Raw genomic sequence first — 21,631 nt, forward strand, 5'->3', positions numbered from 1 at the left:
ATCAATTGCTCAAGCAATACGTATTTGCAATATCTCTTCTCAAACATTTCAAAGCAAAATAAAATAAATGAAACATGAAGTAGTTAAGCCAAAAATGAACATAAGGCATGCATTAAGATATTCAAATGTTGATAATTCCATAAAAGAAAAGAGATGGCATATATATATATATATATATATATATATATATATATATATATATATATATATATATATATATATACAGGGGGGCTTTGCCCCCCTGCACCCCCACACCCCCCCTACTTAAATATACCAACTCCAAGATCGCTACAGTGGGAGATGGAAATCTCCGTCTTGCTGTATCTTGAAGCGCAAAGCGGAGATTTCTTTACTTCCTGCCAACACCACGAAACAAAAAATACATTACGTACACACAAGGCATGCAACAATACTTGCCTCTGTGTGCACGTAATGTATTCAGGTAAGTAAAGTGTTATTTCGGAACACTACACACATTCGATTTATTAAAATCTCGATCATATGGTCTCGACCATATGCAAATCGAGATTTTAATAATTCGATTATGTGAAGTGTTCCCATATATATATATTCATGGACCTCCAAAAGCTTGAGTAAACAAGCATATTTTCTATTCAGAGCAGAAGTTACCCACCTTGGCAGACAGGTCTAGAGTTAAGGGGTTGCCACTGACATGACATGGAGGCCAAATTAAATTTAGTTTAAGCCCAGGGACTTCAGAAAATCCTGAAGGAGATGAACAAGAAGCTTTATCTGAAAAGAAGGGTTTCACCAGTTCTTACAGATAAGGAAGGACTGGCACATGTAAAACTTTATAAGTTAGAATATAAACTTTGAAAAAAAAACATGCAATCTGACAGCCAATGCAGAGACTGAAGAATATTATGAATATCTTACTTCAGGCCCCATACAAAATGATTTGTTTATGTGTCAAAGCTACTTGGCTAAATGTTCCTATATCTGTACATACAAACAGAAAATACATTACTTCTGGAATATTTGGTCAAAGCAGAAGTGAAATTAGGAAAGTGGAATTCCATCAAAGGTGCACTACATAGGTCAGTGTTTTGTCCCTTTTTAATCAGCACAGATACAAAAGCATGATTACTGAAAAAGCATGTCATGTAGCTGGTTGCTTGGGAACAACACAGGGGGTTTGAAATCAGCTGTCTACTATCAAGAGGTGGGTACACTCACTAAGGTACTGCATTGATCTCTACTGGGAATGGGATAGTTATGTATAACTACCTGGCCAGAACTCACAAATGCTAATGATGATGCCTGACCCTTGCTGTGTGGACAGCTTGCTACTTTACATGCCAGCACTAAAGTAACTTAACATTGAGGCTTTTCCCATGGATCCAGGATTTAAACAGGATTTCCAAGTGGCATAATTTCTAAGCCTTTTCTTCCTTTTTGCATAACCACTGCAATCAACAGGTAGTGTACCTGCTGAAAGAGGGCAGTGAAAGCCCAAAAACTCACTTTCTACATCTACTCCCATTCTTATAGTACCAAGCTGGTGTCCATAAAGGTACTGCTGTTTACCGTGTGCTAAAATTCTTTCATTTCAGTTATATGCATATTCCTCCCTTCTTGTTTTTAAGAGGAGTGGTTTGTGGGCTCTATAATTGGCAACACAACTTAATCTGAATGGACACTTCCCTGCGTAAAAAACACAATCAGGGTGTGGCCATATGTGAAGTCGCCAAGTGCCATGTCAGAAAAACAGGGAGATGGCTGCAACAGCCAGTGAAACGGCATGCATCAACTAAGGGTCTGAGAAGTGGTAATAAAGAAAGTAATTGTAAGGAGAAAGATAGGCCAATGGCCAGATATGCTGCATACCACCCACAAGAACACAGAGGTGCGTCTACTTAGGTAATGTCTGTCATAAGGTTACAGCAAAGGGAGTAAAAAGAGTAACAAAAGTTATAAGGGAACTAAAGTACAATGGTAGAGTAATAGCCATAAACGTTCACTCCAACAAAATGGGAAATGATGATCTGGGTCCTCATTCATTTAGTTTTCATTGTATCTCCTGAACTACTGCTGGGGAACTTTAGCACTTAATTTAACAATATTGCTGGTTAAGAAGTCTACATTATTTGACCCCCACTAACACACAAACATGAGAAGTACTTGGTTACAACTACAGTACCGACACTACACTGAGCCTTGAAGACTACTCTGCCTTGACATGTTGTCTTTCAGGAAAGACATTAAACCAAGCTCATAAGATTACATCCCTATGTCCTGATGGCAGTTGAGATGAGTATCACAGATCACATTGCGCCTTCAAGAAAAATGATGGGACATCATACTCAGCATTGCAAAGTATAGTATATACCTTTACAGCCACATATTTTCATCTTTTTTAGTCTTAACAGGCAATAAAATATATACAAAATTAAAATAAAAAACCTAAGTGAAACAACCTAACACATTTGTTGTAAGCTAAATATAAAATTGCAGTAGCTGCTTATAATTTACATACCGTTTTCTTGTAACATTATCATTCTAACTTGTTTTCATAATTATCTCGCACACTTCTTCAGTTACTCTATTTCTGTTAAAATACAATTTCCATAAATTCATCTGACAATATAGGAACATTTAATATTTAAGCAGCTACTTAAATCTTTCCCTCTCTGTTGTGCAGAATGCATAAATTTCTTGCATTCAGTAGACTGCACTTACATTTCCCTTTCTCAAATTCCTTTGTAAAATGATATTCTTTTAAAAAGCATTTCTGATTCACTAACTGGTCACAGTGCTCTTTCTTCAACCATCTTGTCTCTTCGACTGATATGTGGCTTACATTCCCGCTCATCTCAAATCTCCACTGAATTGTGTACCATGTTACATCCTAATGGTCTGTGGGTGTTATTTCACTTTTTCAGAAATGCAATCCTTATCCTTAATTTTCTTTCTCAGTTACTTTTTATAGCACAATTTCAGCATCTCATTTTTTTCCAAAGCCTAAGTGTACATTTTTCTTGTTCCTATTTTGTAATACAGCAATGTTCATATCTTACTGTAGGCTCTATACAAAAGTATTTTTATATGTTACACAAACTTAACTGAATTCTCTCTGTTTTTCCATTTATAGAAATACTTATTCCTCTCTCATATATTTTTTCACAGTGTTCATAAACACTTTGCACACTCCCCTACACGGCAGCTGCACTGTGTTTAATATCTGCAGAATGAATGGACCATAATTTAGAGGCATTCTTTGTAATGGTGTTGCATAACACATGGAGGGGCTTGTATCACAGGTTCTCCAGATAAGGACTGTACACCCACTACAGCTTTAGAACTGCAAACTACAGGAATACAACAATGTTGGGAAGATATGCTTCCCAGCAGATAAGGGCAAATTCTACATCAAGCCAGAATCAGGAACATAAGTGGCTACAAATCTGCTGGATTCATTACAGCACCCCCCATAAAGCTGTCATACCCAGTTAATGTGTTAACTACAAGCAGTATAGCATTTTACAATAGCCATTATTAGTCTTATGGGCAAACACAGTAAATGTATGAATCATGTGTGCAAGGAAGAGTCACAGTATTTTCTTATAACGTTGCAGTAACTTAGGTTTCTTCCTTCCAGTTCCAAAATGTTTGTCTGTATAAGTACTTTGTCACGGGACTCCAAATACATATTTGCATGCATCCTTTGGTATAAAATAAAGGTTTTGGAAAGACACTACTACCAAATTGATTGCAGCAGATGTACCTTACTTTCAGTCTTTCCAGTTTCTTCTGAACAGACTATACCAGTCCAACTTGGGTTGAACTAGGGGCTTGGGTGCCTGATGGCACAAGCTGGGAGGGGGATGCCCATCTTGGGGGGGGGGTGGCTACTTTAGCTCCCATTCATCTCTTGCCACTGCTCTGATAACAGGGTCTCTGCTGGTACAATTGGGGAAGCATGCACATGCAGACAAGGGGGAATCAACATCCCTTATGGTGACGCAAGAACTCCTGTCACCACCAGAGGTGGGATTAGGCCGCAAAGCAGAAAAAGCTCACATTGTAGGGATGGCAGCAAGATCTCAAACCACCCTCATGGCTGTATGGATTACAGCCAACTCCAGTACAGTGTAATGTCTGAGCAAGGTAAGGCTTGATGGTTGGCAGGCACAGAAGGGGGGATTATATAAAAATGGCCTCTTAATTAGATTCAATTTACAGACCTACACAGTCATAAAAGTGTCCACATTTTACTGCACTCCATAAGCAGACAAAATATCTCAGTAAACAAAACGATCTTGTTCATTTCTCTTTTCTGTGGTTTAATTTATGCATTTTTCTTTCTATGAGCTAGATTCATGAAGATTCCCTTTTTGCATTATTTAAAAGTTCACAGCTCAATATGATCTGCCATAAGCCGTACCGTCTAATGGAACATGACAGAACTGCAAACTCCCTGATGCACCTCAAAATGAACCACTGTAGGCCATTAGAAGAAATGTTCAATGGCACCCTATGTAATAAACTCTGTCAGAATGCAACATGAGCTGCTTAGTAATATGGGTACATTTTTATTTGTTGATACCTGATTTGCTTAAACTTAGTTTATTAATACCTAAAGAAATGAAAAATATTACCTCTAGTGTTTTATTGCCCAAGACTGCTACAGGCTAGAATTTCACTTTCCCTGACATGCAGTAGCCTTGGCTTTAGAATAATACAATTTGGTAGTGCTTTCTGGCTGTGTGGGCCTGAACGGTTTGCCTTCTTTTAAAAAACAATGTTTTATTTTGTGTGTGTGTGTGTGTGTGTGTGTGTGTGTGTGTGTGTGTGTGTGTGTGTGTGTGTGTGTGTGTGTGTGTCAACACCCAAGCATCAGTGCAGTGGGTGTCAGCAAACAGTGTGTCTGCAATCAATAGTCACACGTTATAGCAACTGATAACTTATATTCTCATGCAGAGGCCAGATAATGCAGCTTTCCCAGAAAGTCAAGTAAGCTGTATTTTCTGTTTCCAGGGGATGACCACTTTCAGCATGTGCATCAAATTTGAAAAACTCAGGCAATAAACAATACACATTTACTGAGGGATATGAATCTGCTGGGTGCTACTTACAAATGTTAACCTGCACAAGTGTGTACCGAAAAAAATTACTGTCACATGTGTCTCACATGGGCAGTACTAGGTCTAGTTATCTTTGGAGCACCCCCTGAGGCACCCAGGTGAGGGACCATGTCAGAGATTATAAAACCCTATTGAAGATACTCATTCCCAGTCTGGTGCTGACAGGGTACGCAGTGAGGCTAAATCCAGGTGAGCTGTAATTTGCTAGAGCAAGCAAGTTTGTGCAAATACATAATTAAGAATACCATAGCACTGACAGTATTTTGGCTGTACAGATTGCTAAGGTTTTGGTATGATATACTCACCTCTACCACAAAGGCTTAGCACTGCAGTTCTCAGGCAAGCCTTTACCTAATTTATTTACCTGCAGTTGATATCCAGGTATGCAGAGTCTGTGTTAAGCCACAAACCATACAGGATATAGCAATTTCCCCTATTTTTTTTTTCACTAAACAAATACAACACAGCTTAACTGTTATGTGTAGAAAATATACAGACAAGACTATTTTTAAACAACCACAGAGTAAGTTGATAATGGTTTTGTTCCATTCACTTGTCTTAGAAGACAGATCATTATGATGGTGCATTTAGCTAGGCTAGAGTCTGCACAGGTTACTAAATCTCAGTGTTTAATTGCTGCAGTTTAAACATCCTGCTGGATGAGGTAATTAGGAGACGCACTATCAATTGATAATCAATGCACATTTGCTGAGGGATATGAATCTGCTGGGAGCTGCCTACAAACCTTAACCTGTATGGGGATGTACAGAAAAATATCAGATTCACCATTCTTCGGTTCTGAATTTGTCTCCCTTTGATATGCCAAATGTTTGCATCTACTACATTGCCTTTGAGTTGCATTTTTCATTTCTATTGTTGTTTTAATGCAGATCACTAGTGTATTTATGCAAATCATCTTGTAAGCCTTTCATGAAGATATTACACCAATTACACTGGTAACTGAACAATATAAAAAATTCTAGAGCCCAAGAGATTTTCTAAAGACTATATCCCAAAGCACAAAACCTAGTTTTATTACCAGTTCCAGTCTCAATAAGAATCTTAATGGGCCATAAATTCCTGCAATGCACATTTCTTGATGATAAATTTTGAATAAGGCAATAAAAAATGTTTAAAAAAGTGCTTTGTGATTTACATGGTTGCAGAAAGAAAACTATGTTTATCCCTAGGCATGAAGATCAATGCTTACCACAAAACGCTTGTAAAGAAAATCAAATCATACTTTATCTCCCTCTCTATATTTGTGTTAGTTACTGTAATTTTAAACACATAACATCCCATGCCATAGTGCAACTTCCCCTAAAATGTTTTGTTATCAGAAAACTACTGAAATCATCCATCCACACATTTCCTTATGCTTTGATTGATATCCTGAAGAGATGAAATGCATTGTTGTACTTTTTTCAGTTACACAGGAACTTCTGTTTCTTAATCCTGACGTCTGAAATGGTACTGTTCTGTTATCCTTCTGCTGTTCAGAGTTGGATTTTCCCCACTTTCTTCACATATACAACACACACACACACACACACACACACACACACACACACACACACACACACACAGTTTGGACATGGATCATTAGATCTGTCTGTTAATAAAAGGTTTTTAGTCAGGAACCTCGGATGTGATATGCATCGATGCAAATATCACCAGTCATATATGTGAATAGCCACAGCAAAGGTACTGCTCAACCATTCCATTAAGTCTCCTCTTTTTCCACTTTAGATATACATGGTTATTTGTCCTGCATTTTCCTCTTGTTTGGATTCTTGTGTATCAAAGTGAATCGCAGTCCATCTCCTGGGAGAGGGGAGCAACTCCAAACTATAATTTACTCCCCATCACCACCACTGAAGATCATGATTGCACAGTGTAGTCCTTCACAAGGCTGGTAATTCAGTTGATGTAAAGTGAGAGCAACAAAGATTGTCAACCATGGGTAAAATCTTTAGGGGGGTGGGATAATGTTATTACTGCACAATGGAGGAAGTAGGGATAGTACTCAGAGCATCAGGAAGCTGCATTTAACTACAGACCTCTGCAAGGCACCACTCCTTACACTGCAGCTCTGTCCCCACAAAATTTCATATGGACAGCAGTACAAGCCCAAGCCTAGCTTCTTGCTAGGCACCTAGTCTAGTTATGATTTGCTAACCAGTGTTTCGCTCATCAGTGTCCATTCAAGAACCCAGGTCTTGAGCACTGCAGACAGGACTCATCATCTGTGCCGGGAGGCCTGCTGACATTAAGGCTCATTAAGGCAGGAGTCAGCAAAAAGATAAACAGTAAAGTCTGTTCACTAAAGTCCAGGAATCTTTTTCTTACTAACACACACATTCACACAGACACACACACACACATACACACACGCGTGTGTGGATAACCACACAGACACAGACACACACAAACCAGACTCACCCCCAAATTCTAAAAATTGAAATACACTGGTATACTAAGTGGCAGTGAAACATCTACAAAAAAAAAGTAAAAACATAATGTAAAAATAATGGAAAATAATAAATATGCTAATGATAACAACACTGTGTAATCAGGTATCATAATGCTAACATACCACTGCAGAGCAGCAGATACTTTTTCAGTACTACTCATGCCTGACGTGCTTTACCATTACTAAAAACAAAATGTTTATTTAAAAGGAACACAGCTCTGTGGGCTCCAGATGTGCTTAGTGGAGTCTGACTGACCTTTTATTAATTTTTCTACTGTAGCTGAAACAGTCCTTTATCCTTCAGGAAAAATACTTGAGAAATACAAAATGTAGGCAGGATGCATTTGATCCTATAAAAAACACGACAAGCTTCATCAGATGCTATCGTTAATTAGTATTGTTATTATTATTGTTTTTATTATTATTATTATTATTATTATTGTTGTTGTTATTGTTATATAGCTAACGACTCAGTCTATGGAATGAATGTTTAGTAGTTTGCCTGCTGACTTCTCCTTCTCTCCACCTGCAGTACTGTGAAAACATAATTATTCGGTAATGCTGGTTCCTAAACACAGGTTGCTCAGCTACAGCACAGGCATACTGAGCAGAGAGCAGTCAGATAAAAATTCAAAGAAAGAAGAGCAAGAAAGGAGTGCAGACATAAATTATATAGAAATAGGGTAAGTATTATACCTGGTTTTGTATGCTGCTGCATACGGTGTGGTGTCAGTGGGATTACTTAAGCTCATGGTTAATATGCCAGAAAAATGAAAGGCCTACATGCACAAATACAGCACATGGCAAGGACTGCACTGCACATTGGTGCAAAAGGTCCACCTTCCTGCAAAACAACAGGCCTACATGCATAAATGAAGCACACAGCAAGGACTGCACTGTACACCAGTGCAACAGATCCACCTTCCTGTAAAATGAAAGGACTAAGCACACAAATGTCTTTGATTAAGCTGCCTCTATCCTGTCAGTACTTCTTTCTTCCAAATACTCTAAAAAATGAATTTTTATGAATAAAAAACTGAGTGGGGAGAAAGCTAAGTGGTGCCATCCTGGTGACAGTTGTACTGTGATGTATGGGACATCTTACTGCAATACTCATCTTTCCTTAATCCACTGAATGAGTGTACCACAATTTCTTGGGTAGTGGCTGCCACATTCCAGCACAGGTGAGGTACTTTCACTCACACTCACACATTGAATAAACCCACTATTTTTTCCCAATCTCCACTAGGGGTGGGTTGCTGAAGTAGTTAGGAATCTCTTTTTTTATTACCTGAAGGAGGCAGACTGACCAATGCCAATCACCCCCAGGTGGCCCTCACATAGTTCAGTAACTGTTCAATCTAAGCTCACTAGTGGTACAAGCAGAAGCCCTATGCCCATATCACATGACCAGTCATCACCTTTAGGTCATTGGATAGTCCAGCCTTCAGACCTACTCCCTACTTTGTGGCTAATTGGAGCACTAAACACACTGTCTGATTCCTACATATTCTGGAGAATAACGTACACGTTTTCAGACTGACTGAGAAGTGTTACATTCTGGGTCACATTTGCATTCACCAAGTTCCTTGTCATTTGTTTGTGCTTTCAGCTCTCTGTTTTACCAACAATCTTAACACTATCAACAGAGAGCTACACTTCCACTGCAGGAATGAAACAACTGAAACTACTATCAATCAGCCCCCAGTTCTCTCCAAGAAATACCCTCCACCACTCCAGCACCAATTATCACCAAAGAACAAGTTGCCACTGTTCTCTCTAAAGCTAAAAACATGGCTTCAGTGGGGCCTGACCATATACTAGGATGCCTCTTAAACAACTTAAATCAGGACTTATCAGCCACATTAGGATCTCTGCTTAACCACAGCCTCCAGAACAGCTTTGCCCCAATAGAGTGAAGGGCAGTAACAATCATCCCTCTGCATAAAGGGTGACTATATACTGACCCGGAAAATTACAGGCCCATAAGTTTGATTATGATTACATGTAAAGCCATTGAAAGAATAATCATGGACCTGAAATAATGACATAGGAAACCTCCAAACACTGCACCCAACGAAATTTGGCTTTGACAATGGCAGGTCATGCCTACTGAATCTAATGGATTTCTGATGGATTTCTTTGAAAAAGTCACTAAGGCCACGGATAAGGGTAAAACAGTACATGCAGCCTACCTTGACCTGGCCAAGGCATTTGACACACTTCCCTGCTCAGGTACTGTAAATAAACTCACAAAACTAGGCATACATTTTTATGTCAACAGATAAATAGCCAATTGGCACATGGACAGGACACGTAATTAAAGTGGGTGAATCCAGATCCAGCAAGAGGCCAGTTACTAATGGTGTGCTCAGTGCTGGGACAGACCACCGCTTTTTGGAATATCCTTCTCTGAAGTCAAAACTAATGTGGAAGGCCTTTGGTTTGCTGATGGCTACAAGCTGGGGCAATCAATGAATCCCCCAACGATGTTGATATCCTTCAAGAGGATCTAGTTCAGACAAATGATTGGAGCCAGAATCATGTCCTAAAACTAAGTGCAAAAAAATGCATTACCATACACTTTGGGAAGTCAAATACTCTTGCAAATTGCAACAATAATAGCACACCTGTAAGAGTAGACTCAAAGGTGAGAGATCTCAGCACATGCCTGAACTTTGACCACCATGTGTCCACAGTGGTGAGGAAATCCTTCTATGTGGCACAAATTATAAGTAAGGGTATGACATCCAGATTCAAGGAAATTATAGTCCTGCTGTACTCAGCCCTCATTAGACCAATAAATGAGTACAAAGTGGCTTTTGGCATGTACTTGACTTGGCACTTATAGCAGCTGGAGCAACCTCAGAGGTTCCTGCAAAGAAATGCAGGGTGTAAATAACATATCCTATGCGAGTGCACTAAAAGCTCTATCCCTATTCTCTATCTCCTACCAACTATTAAGGGGTGACTTATGCCTGACGTACAAGGCACTCATAAATCCAGCCCTGATGGAAGCTGCAAAACATCCGTAAGTCAAACAGCATGAGGGCCACCCAGTCTAGGGATCTAAGCTTAGTCAGCAACTCAAATAAAACCTGCCGGAGAGACTGGCATGTGTCTCAGAGACTGCCCCTTCTTTGGAACAGGCTTCATATTCACGTTAAGCACAGCTCTTCCATGCCTCTCTTCAAATGCAATTTGGATCAATGGATGGGAAACTGCAAATTTGCACCTGGGTAGTGCCTATGTCCCTTACAGAAAGGGTCAATCTGTAAGATATTCAAGGCACAGGCACAGACCCATGCCATCTTCTAGCCCCTAGGGGCCATATATATTGGGTAAAATCAGGTTACATTGGCTAGGCTTGTAAGGACTCAAGCTGTTAGCCTAGTAATCTCCTCTGAACCCATTAAACATCAGAGTTCTATGAAATGACCTTTGAGGTTGCCATACCTTCCATCACAATGATTCAGCACCATTTCTTAAAACCTGTAATTCTGTGACTCAGTAAGCAGTGAATGAATTAGCAGGCAAAACAAACTGCCTTATAGTCACTTCTCAATGTTCTCATATGCAACAGGCTTTGCTATGCACACCTGGCAACTTTAACAACAGACTTGTGTATCCCACAATGCAAGACATAAATAAAAACGAAATCTGATGACAGCCAGAAAATAGCATAGAATCCATCAGTTTCACCACTGAGGTCTTATGTACAGCTATGGTCTATGTATTGAACAACTGCCAAAGGCAAAATGTGTGAGCAGCTTGTCCACTTTCAAATACTCGGATCAGGAACACTACACTGCATTGCATTGCATTGCTGCAATAACTCCCTGGGGAACCTGGAGATTCCAAGCACACAACCCAAGCACTAGAGCAGTACTCTGGTATTTACCACACATGAGAACATACATGAATACAGCAACAGTCTGAAGGCATCCAATGCTTATACATGGGGATGGAGGTTATTCAGTATGACACAACAAAAATGAAAATAAAAAAAAGCTTATCATTGGGAATCTTATCACCCAGTTTCTGTATCTAGGAAGAATAAATAAGGCATTAAGAGGCTATAAGTAAGCTCACATAGCCACAGAAGAGAGGGTGAAAGGTTGGCATAATGCTTAAGGTGTTTACCTTACAGACACAAAATGCAGGGTTTGATTCTCACTTTGGGTAAATGGCTAGGCTTAAGATTGCCCACATGGGTAATTAGCCTAGTAGTAATCTATGAACCTAAGAAAAGAGGAATTAATGAAATATATTAATGTGATGTCAGTAAAGTACAAATCAGTGTGCTTCTAGTCAGTTAAACAGATACAACCCCCAACCACATCCTATGCAAAAACATGTTAAGATTATGTTTTGTGCATGACAACATATTAGATAATAGTACATTACACAGTTTAAGGCAAGCTGTATTTACTATTTCTACAGACTAGTCTGCTAAGTTAATACATTTATTTGATTAGTCTGCATATTTGTATTTCTATTTAGTTTTACTATTATTTTGACATTTGCATATTTAAATTTGTATATTATTTTATTTAGTAAATATCCCTTTTTCATATTTTTTAACACCTGCTTCTTTGAGTTTCATTTGTTTTGTGAAGTGCTTCATGATAAAGTGCCATAATAGAAGCTGAAGTCACATAAGTTGTGTGATATTAACCTTCTGACATCAGTCTATGCTGCCTAAAAATGAAAGTTCTCTATTGCCCTTTCGTTTGGAGGCAATCTTGTATATCTCCACACAACCAAATCAAACTTTCCAAGGTACAGTTGCTAGTAGTTGCTAGATTTCTCTCCTTTTCCAATCTACTACTACTGTGGTTCACAACAATTCAAAACACCCCCATTTCTCTACGGACACGTCCACATTCATTAACATGCTCAGCGGAAGTACCAGTTCTCTTCTCTGTAAGCTTCTTATGGAACTGGTCATTATGTCGCATTACTTTGTTTATACTCAGTTCTATAAAATGAGTAACATCTCTGCATAACAGTTTGTGACTCCCCTATCCAGTTTTCTGTCCAGCCCCATGCACATCCCACCACACCCCTTTGAATACAGAACAGAAACAGCTGCCAATATTTTTTCCTGGTCTTTACCATTATTTTACTTAAGCCACATTTATACTTACAGACTTACCATATCACCTCATCTTATTCTATTCGCTACTACATACACAGAATATATTGTACTCACTTGGAACACAGTTAGTTGTTTCACCCATGTTTCTGTCTCTGCCCTCCTGGCCACATTTCTAGCTATACATTTGGTCATCTAGACCTACTACCCTGGCCTTCTCCTCTAGTTTCCAGTTACCATCTCTTCTGACAGTTGACCCCCCACTGATTCTACAGATGGCATTCCTATACTGAACACATTAAGGATTGTAGATGTGCAATACTTATAATTCCAAAATTATTTTCTATAACAAAAACTACTTACATTTTTAAGAAAAATTACCTAACAAACTAAATGTAGAAAATGAATTTCATAATGCAACTAATAACTAATCACTGAGCATCATTTTTTTCCTGCTTTACAAAATTCTGCTTCATTTAGTTTCATTCCCCGGTAGCTAACTTTCTGCTGGTTGCCAAGCAACAATCTCCAGGGCTACGGCTGACTTCCGCTGTCATTACTAGAGAGGCATGTTTGCATGTTATGATGCTTAATGCATACTGCAGATGACAGGGGGTCAGTCTCTCACTGACCCTTTTCACTTCACAAAGCAAAATTCCAAAGCAGGCAAGGCTCTGTTTTGGAGCTGTGGCAGACAGGAGTAAGAAGAGGACAGCAGCATCGTTAAACTCGGCATCTCAAGCAAGCTAGACACTCCTAAAAGCAGCTTAGTGATACCTCAGATTAACCAACAAAAGGGCAAAGGTACTGAAATCTGCACTGCAAAAAAAGTATTCAAAAGTAGGAATTCAGCAGTTGATAATGATGTTATCAGTTTAAGTCAAGTAATTAAAAAGTCCTTCTCAGAAATGCATTGTACTGATTGTTAATAAGCAGAATATCCTTCTTTAATCTCTGCTCTCAGGAATGTTTAGTCTAATCTCTGTGAAGTATAAATTCTTCCCTTCACAAGCAGCATCCAATATAGCTAAGAGTAAGCATTGATGTAATTCTGACTTCAGGCCATCATTTTTAAACGACTATTGCTTTAACATCTTTATTAGAAATGTCTGCAAGGAAAAAAACTGCAAAGAGCACAGTTGTATTATCTTTCATTTTACCACTAGTTTTTAGTATGACAATAAAGGCCTATCAAAGAAGACTAGCAGGCCAGGACAAGGTTAGTCATGTTACATGGCAGTTTCACTGTTATTTTAGGAATTTGCTGACTTCCGCTGATTACGTCCCGCTGATTACGTCTTGCAATATAGCCAAAATGAATAATCAACAGCCTTTTAGGATGATTATCTATCATCCTGTATTGTTAGAAGAAATGTGCTAAAATTCGCTTTGTTTAATAAAGCAAACTGATCTTTTGTAGATCATTTTCAGCCATAATCCTGACTGAAAAAATAAGGGACACTGCATATACTTACACACACACACACACACACACACAACATAGACACACACACACACACACACACACACACATAGACACACACACACACACACACACACACACACACACACACACAACATAGACACACACACACACACATATATATATATATATATATATATATACACATACATATAAAAACTACACACACACACACACATATATATATATATATATATATATATATATATATATATATATAACTATATGTATGTATATGACAATTTAAAGTAGCCACTTAATCATCATGTTTTGGGATGCAGATGAAAGCTGCAGTACCTGAAGAAAACTGATGCTGACTCAGCAACATGCAAACTCCACACAGAAGGTAACACAGGGAGACTTGGATCCCAGATCTGTGAGCTGTGAGGCAGACACAACAATTTCTGTGCACCATTTCATTCACAGGGATTAACATTTTCCGAGGTGGGACTTTACGTTTTACAGGCCATAACACATGAACAGCTGTTTTAGTAAGGGTTGGCCTGGGACTGTGCTTACCATTTCAGCAGACCTTAACAACATCAGTAGTAAATACAGCAAAGGGGTTAAGAAGCAGACAGTGTCTAAATATGCATCCTTATTTTGTGAGAACATGCTCACTAAATTAAAGGCAGAGCCAAAATGTTTGGAATTATACACCAGCTTCCAGAAGGTAGAACCCCCTCCTTCAAAAGTTGGGCCCCTTCTGGGAAAAAAAAACTCCTTAAATAACAGGCCTAAGCAAAAGCGCATTTAGCCAACCAGGCATTTAAATGTGAAAGGAGTGTTATAAATATGCTTTTTTAATTCAGATTGACTACTTCTATTTATACAAAATTAATACATTAATTTTAAAAAGTATAGACAATGACATATACAGCACACCCATAGCTATACCCCTGTATGGATCTCTACTGTCCGTATGTCATGTAGTAAACCAAGTTTGCCTGAGAGGCATGCTGCAAGTGAATTAAACACAAAGGAGTCTTAAGTTACATAACTGTAAAATTAGTGAGCAAGTTTTTGAAATCTAACACAAGTTTATTTGCGGGGGGGGGGTCCCCTGCACCCCCTGCACCCCTTCTTTAATATTACAATTCTAATGTTGCTACAAGTTAGGTAGAGGGAATTCTTCTTCACAGAAACTTTGTTCATGAGGATGTTGCTTTGGCCTACCCTGTATTACACAACTGGCCATCTTGTAAATAACCTATTCTCCCTGTAGAAGACAAGTTAACTTTTCTAGCTTAGTACAAGAACATATACTTCAAAATAAAATGCGTATAAGGAAGACATCACTAGTCTTTTCCATGCTTTGTAGAAAGATAACCTCACCAACATAATAAAACTGACAGTGCTGCTAATTTACAAATTTACTGCTGAATATACTAAATATACACATAATAAAGATCAGAAAAATTCTGTGGCCCTGCCAATAACTTGCAAGGTAGTTAAAGAAACAACAATCAAAACACTTTTCAGTATCAATGTTACAGTTAATAATTTGCATACCTCTCAACCTCTTAGCACAAGAAATCTGGACAAAGCCTAAAATAGTGGAGGAACAAAGGCTCAAAAATATGGACAGATTTTAAATATTGTTCTTATAAACTTAGAAAGTTGCTAGAAAGACAGGATTTGTGTCAGCACATATTTTCTGAAGCATATGAATTATAAAACTGAAATGTGTGTCATTATTTAGTGACTTCAATCCTCAGTGATTTGTAAGAAAACTGCAAATTTTATGAGGAACAGACAAAAAATATTTGGCAAAAATCTGGACATTCTGCAAAAATCTGGACAGCTGAGAGGCATGCTTATTTGTTGCCTTTTACGGGCTTTGCAAGCAACACCATGGCAAAAGCACAGTAAGCTGCTCTTCATTATATTAAAGACTGGGAACTCTGCCCATAGAATATCCTGACCAGAAAACTGCTGCAATGGGTTTCAGCCCACTGGTTTGATACCAGAGATTATGAAAATAAAACTGATGTTTGGGACCCGCACTACACAGATTAGCACATTGTGTTTAAGAAACAAGTAGTCTTTTGGAAACGTGCTCTGAACAGTGAAATTGTTTAAATGGGAGTAACAGCAATACTGCTTTCCTGAAAATGCTACAGCGTAAAGCATAATCCAGAGAAACCAGAAGGAAAGGATCATACTTAGCTGGAGTCCTATAACACACATTTGGCATTAATGGTATAGCAGAAACCTTCACAGAACATAGCAAAGTGTAATGAGAGGACATATGTCATAAAAGAACACTATAATTGCCAATGATGGAATTTCTGGGACTACTCGATGACAGACCTTCCTCGAGGCAATCAGAACCTACAATAATTCACCCTGTTTGGACACTGAAAGGACCTCCAATGGCTAGTTTCTCTCACAATGCAAACTCTGTATAGCAACAGGACAATGTCTGACCCTTACATCTCACTTCTACTAGGACCCACATTTCTCCTACCACTGTGACATCATGTCCCCTGCCAAGTCAGTTCCCAATACAAATACAACATTATTCTTGTGGATGATGCCTCAAAATATTATTATATCCATACACTCCATCTGGTGCTATGAACAGCTTTAAGACTCATATGGTGATGAAAAAGTGAAGGCTATATTCTTATTTTTGCCTTGTGTATCATATCTAACAGTAACTATCCTGTGTGTATCATGCCTTAATGTGAACCGTGCTACACAAGGTCACAACATTTGAGATTAGAACCATTTTTTACTGCCTATAATCTGAAACAAATGTTTACTCTGAAATATTCTGATATATTTTCAAATGCTTTTATTATGAAAGAACATGCCATTTGTGGAGCTAATCTCCTCAGATTTCCACTGTAAGTGGCTTCTGCCCAGATGAATCTTTCAGATTTATCAAGATAAAATAGATAAATAAAAACAGTGAATGTCTAGTGACTAACCATAATGTGCCTAATCCTAACGGGGTCCAGCAATGACTAAACTGGTGAGTACCTTCCAAGAAGTAATGCAGATAAGAGTCATCTACTGAATTAATCTTACTTTATTCAGAATGGGTATCCATTTTTTAACCTTGTCAGGAATAAAGCTGCTGTCCAGTACAATACCTCATTACATCACAAAGGAAATCCTATGAGAAAATCTAATAAACGTGGAAGGGTCATCTAAGGGATCTCTAAATTGTAGCCTTCTCAGATGCAAACATACACTGAGTAACTAATCTCATTCAAAACACAAGTATGCAACATTAATTACACAGGCTGAAAACACAGATGTCTTACACTGGCTCATAAAATATAACAAGAGTGAAGACTCCAAGAAGAAAATTGACCAGAAGATAAACACCACTCCTTTCTATAATAAAACATTGAAATTTTATGTGAGTGCTTTCATCCACTTACAATGAAGGAACTTCATCAGACAATTTATTAAAATGCTTAACAGTTTAAACAGTCTTACACAATCAATGACGTAATGTAACGTAAAACCCAATCTAAAAGCTTTATTGAATAAGAACATTAAACCTTATATTCCCAATAAAAGAATGAGAAAATGTGGCAGATGCCCCCACTGTAAACATATCCTTGTAGCCTTCTCTTTCTCTATAGGAAAAATAAAACATACTTTGACAGGAAAATATGACTGTAATACAAAGGGGGTAATAGGTGTGTAGATATGGGCCCTTTAGTGGGTGAGAGGGGGGTAAAGTTAACACTGAACCAATCTGCCAGGATGTTGGCAATATCAGTTGGTTCTGTAATTTTCATGCCGTTGCGCTGTAACTCAGAGAAGATCTGGGTGTTGCCATTGAGATTTCTGACATAGCTATAGAATACTTGCCCTTAGAATCAGTGGCGATTTTAAAACTATGCCCCGCATTCTATATAGGGAAGTCGGAAAGGCCATTCAAACAAAGAATTTATGAACATCATTACAGTATGGTGAGGCAGGATAAAAACAATGCACTAGCAAAACATATTTTGGAATATGCTGACCATTCTTTTCATTTTATGGTTATTGAAAAAATGGAGGTCAACCCTAGAGGGGGCCCTTGGGCTTTAAAACCTGAACAGAGGGAGTTGCTACGGCAATTAAAAACAAATGCATTTGCTTATCCAGGGCTTAATGACTGTTGCTCACTTAAATGTGTCTTAAAGTTGAAATCTTTACTGAGATAATTTTTATTGATTACATTACATCATTAACTTTATATATGTACATTTTATATATGAATATATGAATTTATATTTATTCTTAAAATGAAATCTAACTTTAAAGTTCATATTTTATAGTTGCAATTTGAATTATATATGGGAGGGGCCATGATGTCAATTGATTGTGTAAGACTATTTAAACTGTTAAGCATTTTAACAAATTGTCTGATAAAGTTCCTTTATTGTAAGTGGACGAAAGTGATCACATTAAATTAGGGTTACCATCTGTCCCACTTTGCGAGGGACAGTCATTCTTTAGGCAGTTGTGTCCTGCAAAAATAATCAAGACATAGCAAATGTCCTGAGATTACAGGACAAAATGATATCCTAAGTTTCTTTAATAGTTGCATAAAACAGTTATTTTATATATGAAACTTTTATATGTTATGTGAAGTAGCATAAGCAATTCAAATGTTACTAGAATAAGCTTTTATTTGTGCAAAAAAGTAAAGTTCTGTACTATGCATGGCTGTAGGTATGTTTTGTCCTGGAAAATCTGACATTTCTATAGAACATGTCCAACTATGGGCATTTGAAAAGGTTGCAACCCTACATTAAATTTCAGTGATTTATTATAGAAAGGAGTGCTGTTTACCGTCTGGTCAAATTTTCTTCATAAAATAAAACATTCAGGGAAAGTATATACAACAAAAATGCATGGTTCTGGGGTATTCATTGACAAATACACAATTCTCTAACAATTAATACCATTGCATATAAAATCCATCCATCCATCCATCCAAAATTCCTTTTCCCTTGCACGTGGGGTTGGGGTGTCACTTCAGCAGTGGATGGGTGGAAGGATAGATAGATTTTGCATCCAATGATCTGTAAAATGACATTTTAGAAGTCTAAATGTAATGAATTGTATAGCAACAGCCAACTACTTCTCATAATGGATGAACAACACTCCAGTGTCTGACATTGTTGGGTAGATTCAGTGGGGCATCAATAACAGACACAAAGGGTTCAAGAATTTCTAACACTGCTCAGCAAACAAAGGCTCACTAAGAATTAAACCTGCTGGAGTTACAGTTCAAGCCCTATGGTTAACTCTTCCAAACAAGCAAAACTCCTTGTGTGAATAACAAGACAAAAAAAATCTTAGTGGGAAAAGTAATTCATCCTCACTGTCTGAACTCCACACATCATACCTGTGGTACTGTTATGGTTAACATATAAATGGATAAAAAGTGGGGGGATGGGCTACTCATAAAACAACTGGCATGGAAAAGCAGCAGAAAAAAAAATCTATTGGCTGTCTTCCTACCTGGACTTCGACATGTGCCATCAGTACTGCAAAGTTGGTCAAGTGATTACAAGAGCATGTAGTGTGAGTCTTGTTTGTTGTAAGCAATCGGCAACCTTGAGTGGACCAATATCCTGTCATTGTCCGTTTTGAATAACTCCAAAATGAGCAGTTAGGATTGAAATTATCTTCAGATTGCTAGAGAAAAGAATTTTTTTTAAAGTTAAAAAAGTCAGCATATCTTCTTGCCAAAAGTGATGCATGCTGTCTCTTTCTTGTTATTTCTGTATCTTTTAAGGCTACAGGCAATCTGTAAAAAACTTGTCAAGCATTCTAAGAAGGAATCACAGCAATTACCACAGAATCTCCCGATAATGCTTAATTAGCTCTTTGTTTTTGATTAATTCTTAGCCCAGGTTTAAACTAACTCGTTAATAGTCAAGTGCTTAATTTGCATTCTAAGGAAATGGAAATGTAATTTTTGTTTGCAATCAAATGTTTCAGTAACTAAAGAACTTGACTCTTGTAACTGAGAATACACTAACCCAGTACCTCACTTTTAAAGGAAACCAAGCACCATACATGGATGACTACATTACATATACGTATTTATTCAGTGTCAGTATGTTAGGCGAAATCATGCAGAGGCAACAGATTCCAAAAATCAACAAAATGTAACTAAACTTTCTACCACTGATCATCCCCAGTTCACTGTGTCTGTAGTATTAACCTTCCAAATATAAAAAGAAAGAAAACTAAGCCCCCAACCAACCCCCACCACATCAAAGCCATCAACATTTTTAAGTTACAAATACAAATTTGCGCAGACTAACTGTTTCAGCAGTAAACAATTTAAAGGACATGGAGTGAAAAGAAATATTAAAGGATTGCAAAATTATTTAACAAAAATGGAACTGCTAATTAATGGACAAAATTAATGTGTCCTTTTTCGCTATGGTTATGAATCATTTCCATAGAAAAAAGTGAAGCAAAAGCACTATCAAACTTAAATGCAGGCTTCCGTAGTTGTGACACTCCTGGTCTCTTATTGGCTGACCCACTGTCTTTCTCATATGCTTTAGGCAGTTTTAATGAAGTAATTAGAAAATGGCATTCCTTGCAGAATTCTCACCTTAATATGTTTGATGGTAAAAATGACTGGGTCGGCCAAATAGACTTTAGTGCTGTACTCTTTGTTGATGGCTGCAGTAATGATGGCAGAATTGACAATGACAGAGTGGTTTGTAGACATGGCCTCACTGCCCAGTTTTACGCTGGCATTTTCAGTAGACAAATATGAACCCAGGTTTTTGTACAGGACAAACGCCACTCGTATCTCACCTGAAATGTTTTACAAACGAGAAACGTTATGTCAGAAATCACACATGGTTGTACAGCAATGCAGGACACAGTAATGTGAAGTGAACGTGAGAGTAACTGAAGAAATCGTATATCTTATAATGCATCTGAGTAATCTTCTAAAAAATATACTGCAAGATGTGTTAACTCCTAATATAACTCTATGCCTAGGAAATGTATCAGTAACAAAATGTTAAATATGCATAAATAAAACAAGGCATTCCACATTTATAAATTAGCAGGTTACCCTCTCATATACTTAGTCATTCAAATGTACCTCATAACAGTATTTAAATCACAGCACTTATTTGTGACAGTGTCTTGTACTTGACTGTCTTATATTTTAAAAAAAAGTATCTGTTTACTGCTGGAGTAAATTCCTATCAAGTTTGTTTAGCTTATGGCAGTTTCCACTGCAATGTCCATGTAAAAGATTGGTATTAAATGCTGTCATGAAATACATGAAAACTATTATTGCATTCATAATGTAGAAAGTTCAGAGTAAGTCGCGGTAATTCAAGACCAGAATTATCACTGAAACAGTTAATATTACTATATACACATGTGAATATAAGTTCATGCACACACATGCATGTACACATATGTATGTATGCAAGTATAGTAAGATACACATATACATATAGTGTTATATCTTA

The 21,631-nt window shown here is 37.7% G+C and overlaps 1 protein-coding gene across 15 annotated transcripts in view; it reads right to left on the bottom strand.

The window, feature by feature from the left end:
• The window catches only part of ADGRL3 (adhesion G protein-coupled receptor L3), a 3,684,852-nt gene that overhangs the window by 387,683 nt on the left and 3,275,538 nt on the right, over positions 1-21,631 (bottom strand). For all 15 annotated transcript variants that reach the window (XM_044060915.1, XM_044060918.1, XM_044060917.1 and 12 more), the window contains 2 exons: positions 20,749-20,957; positions 19,638-19,814 (listed from right to left, as the gene is read on the bottom strand). In XM_044060915.1, the coding sequence (XP_043916850.1) occupies positions 19,638-19,814; positions 20,749-20,957 (386 nt within the window). The remainder of the gene's footprint in view (positions 1-19,637; positions 19,815-20,748; positions 20,958-21,631) is intronic.

The sequence above is a fragment of the Protopterus annectens genome, chromosome 2.part0 (assembly GCF_019279795.1).
Source record: "Protopterus annectens isolate FY-2018-M chromosome 2.part0, PAN1.0, whole genome shotgun sequence".
NCBI lineage: Eukaryota > Metazoa > Chordata > Ceratodontiformes > Protopteridae > Protopterus > Protopterus annectens.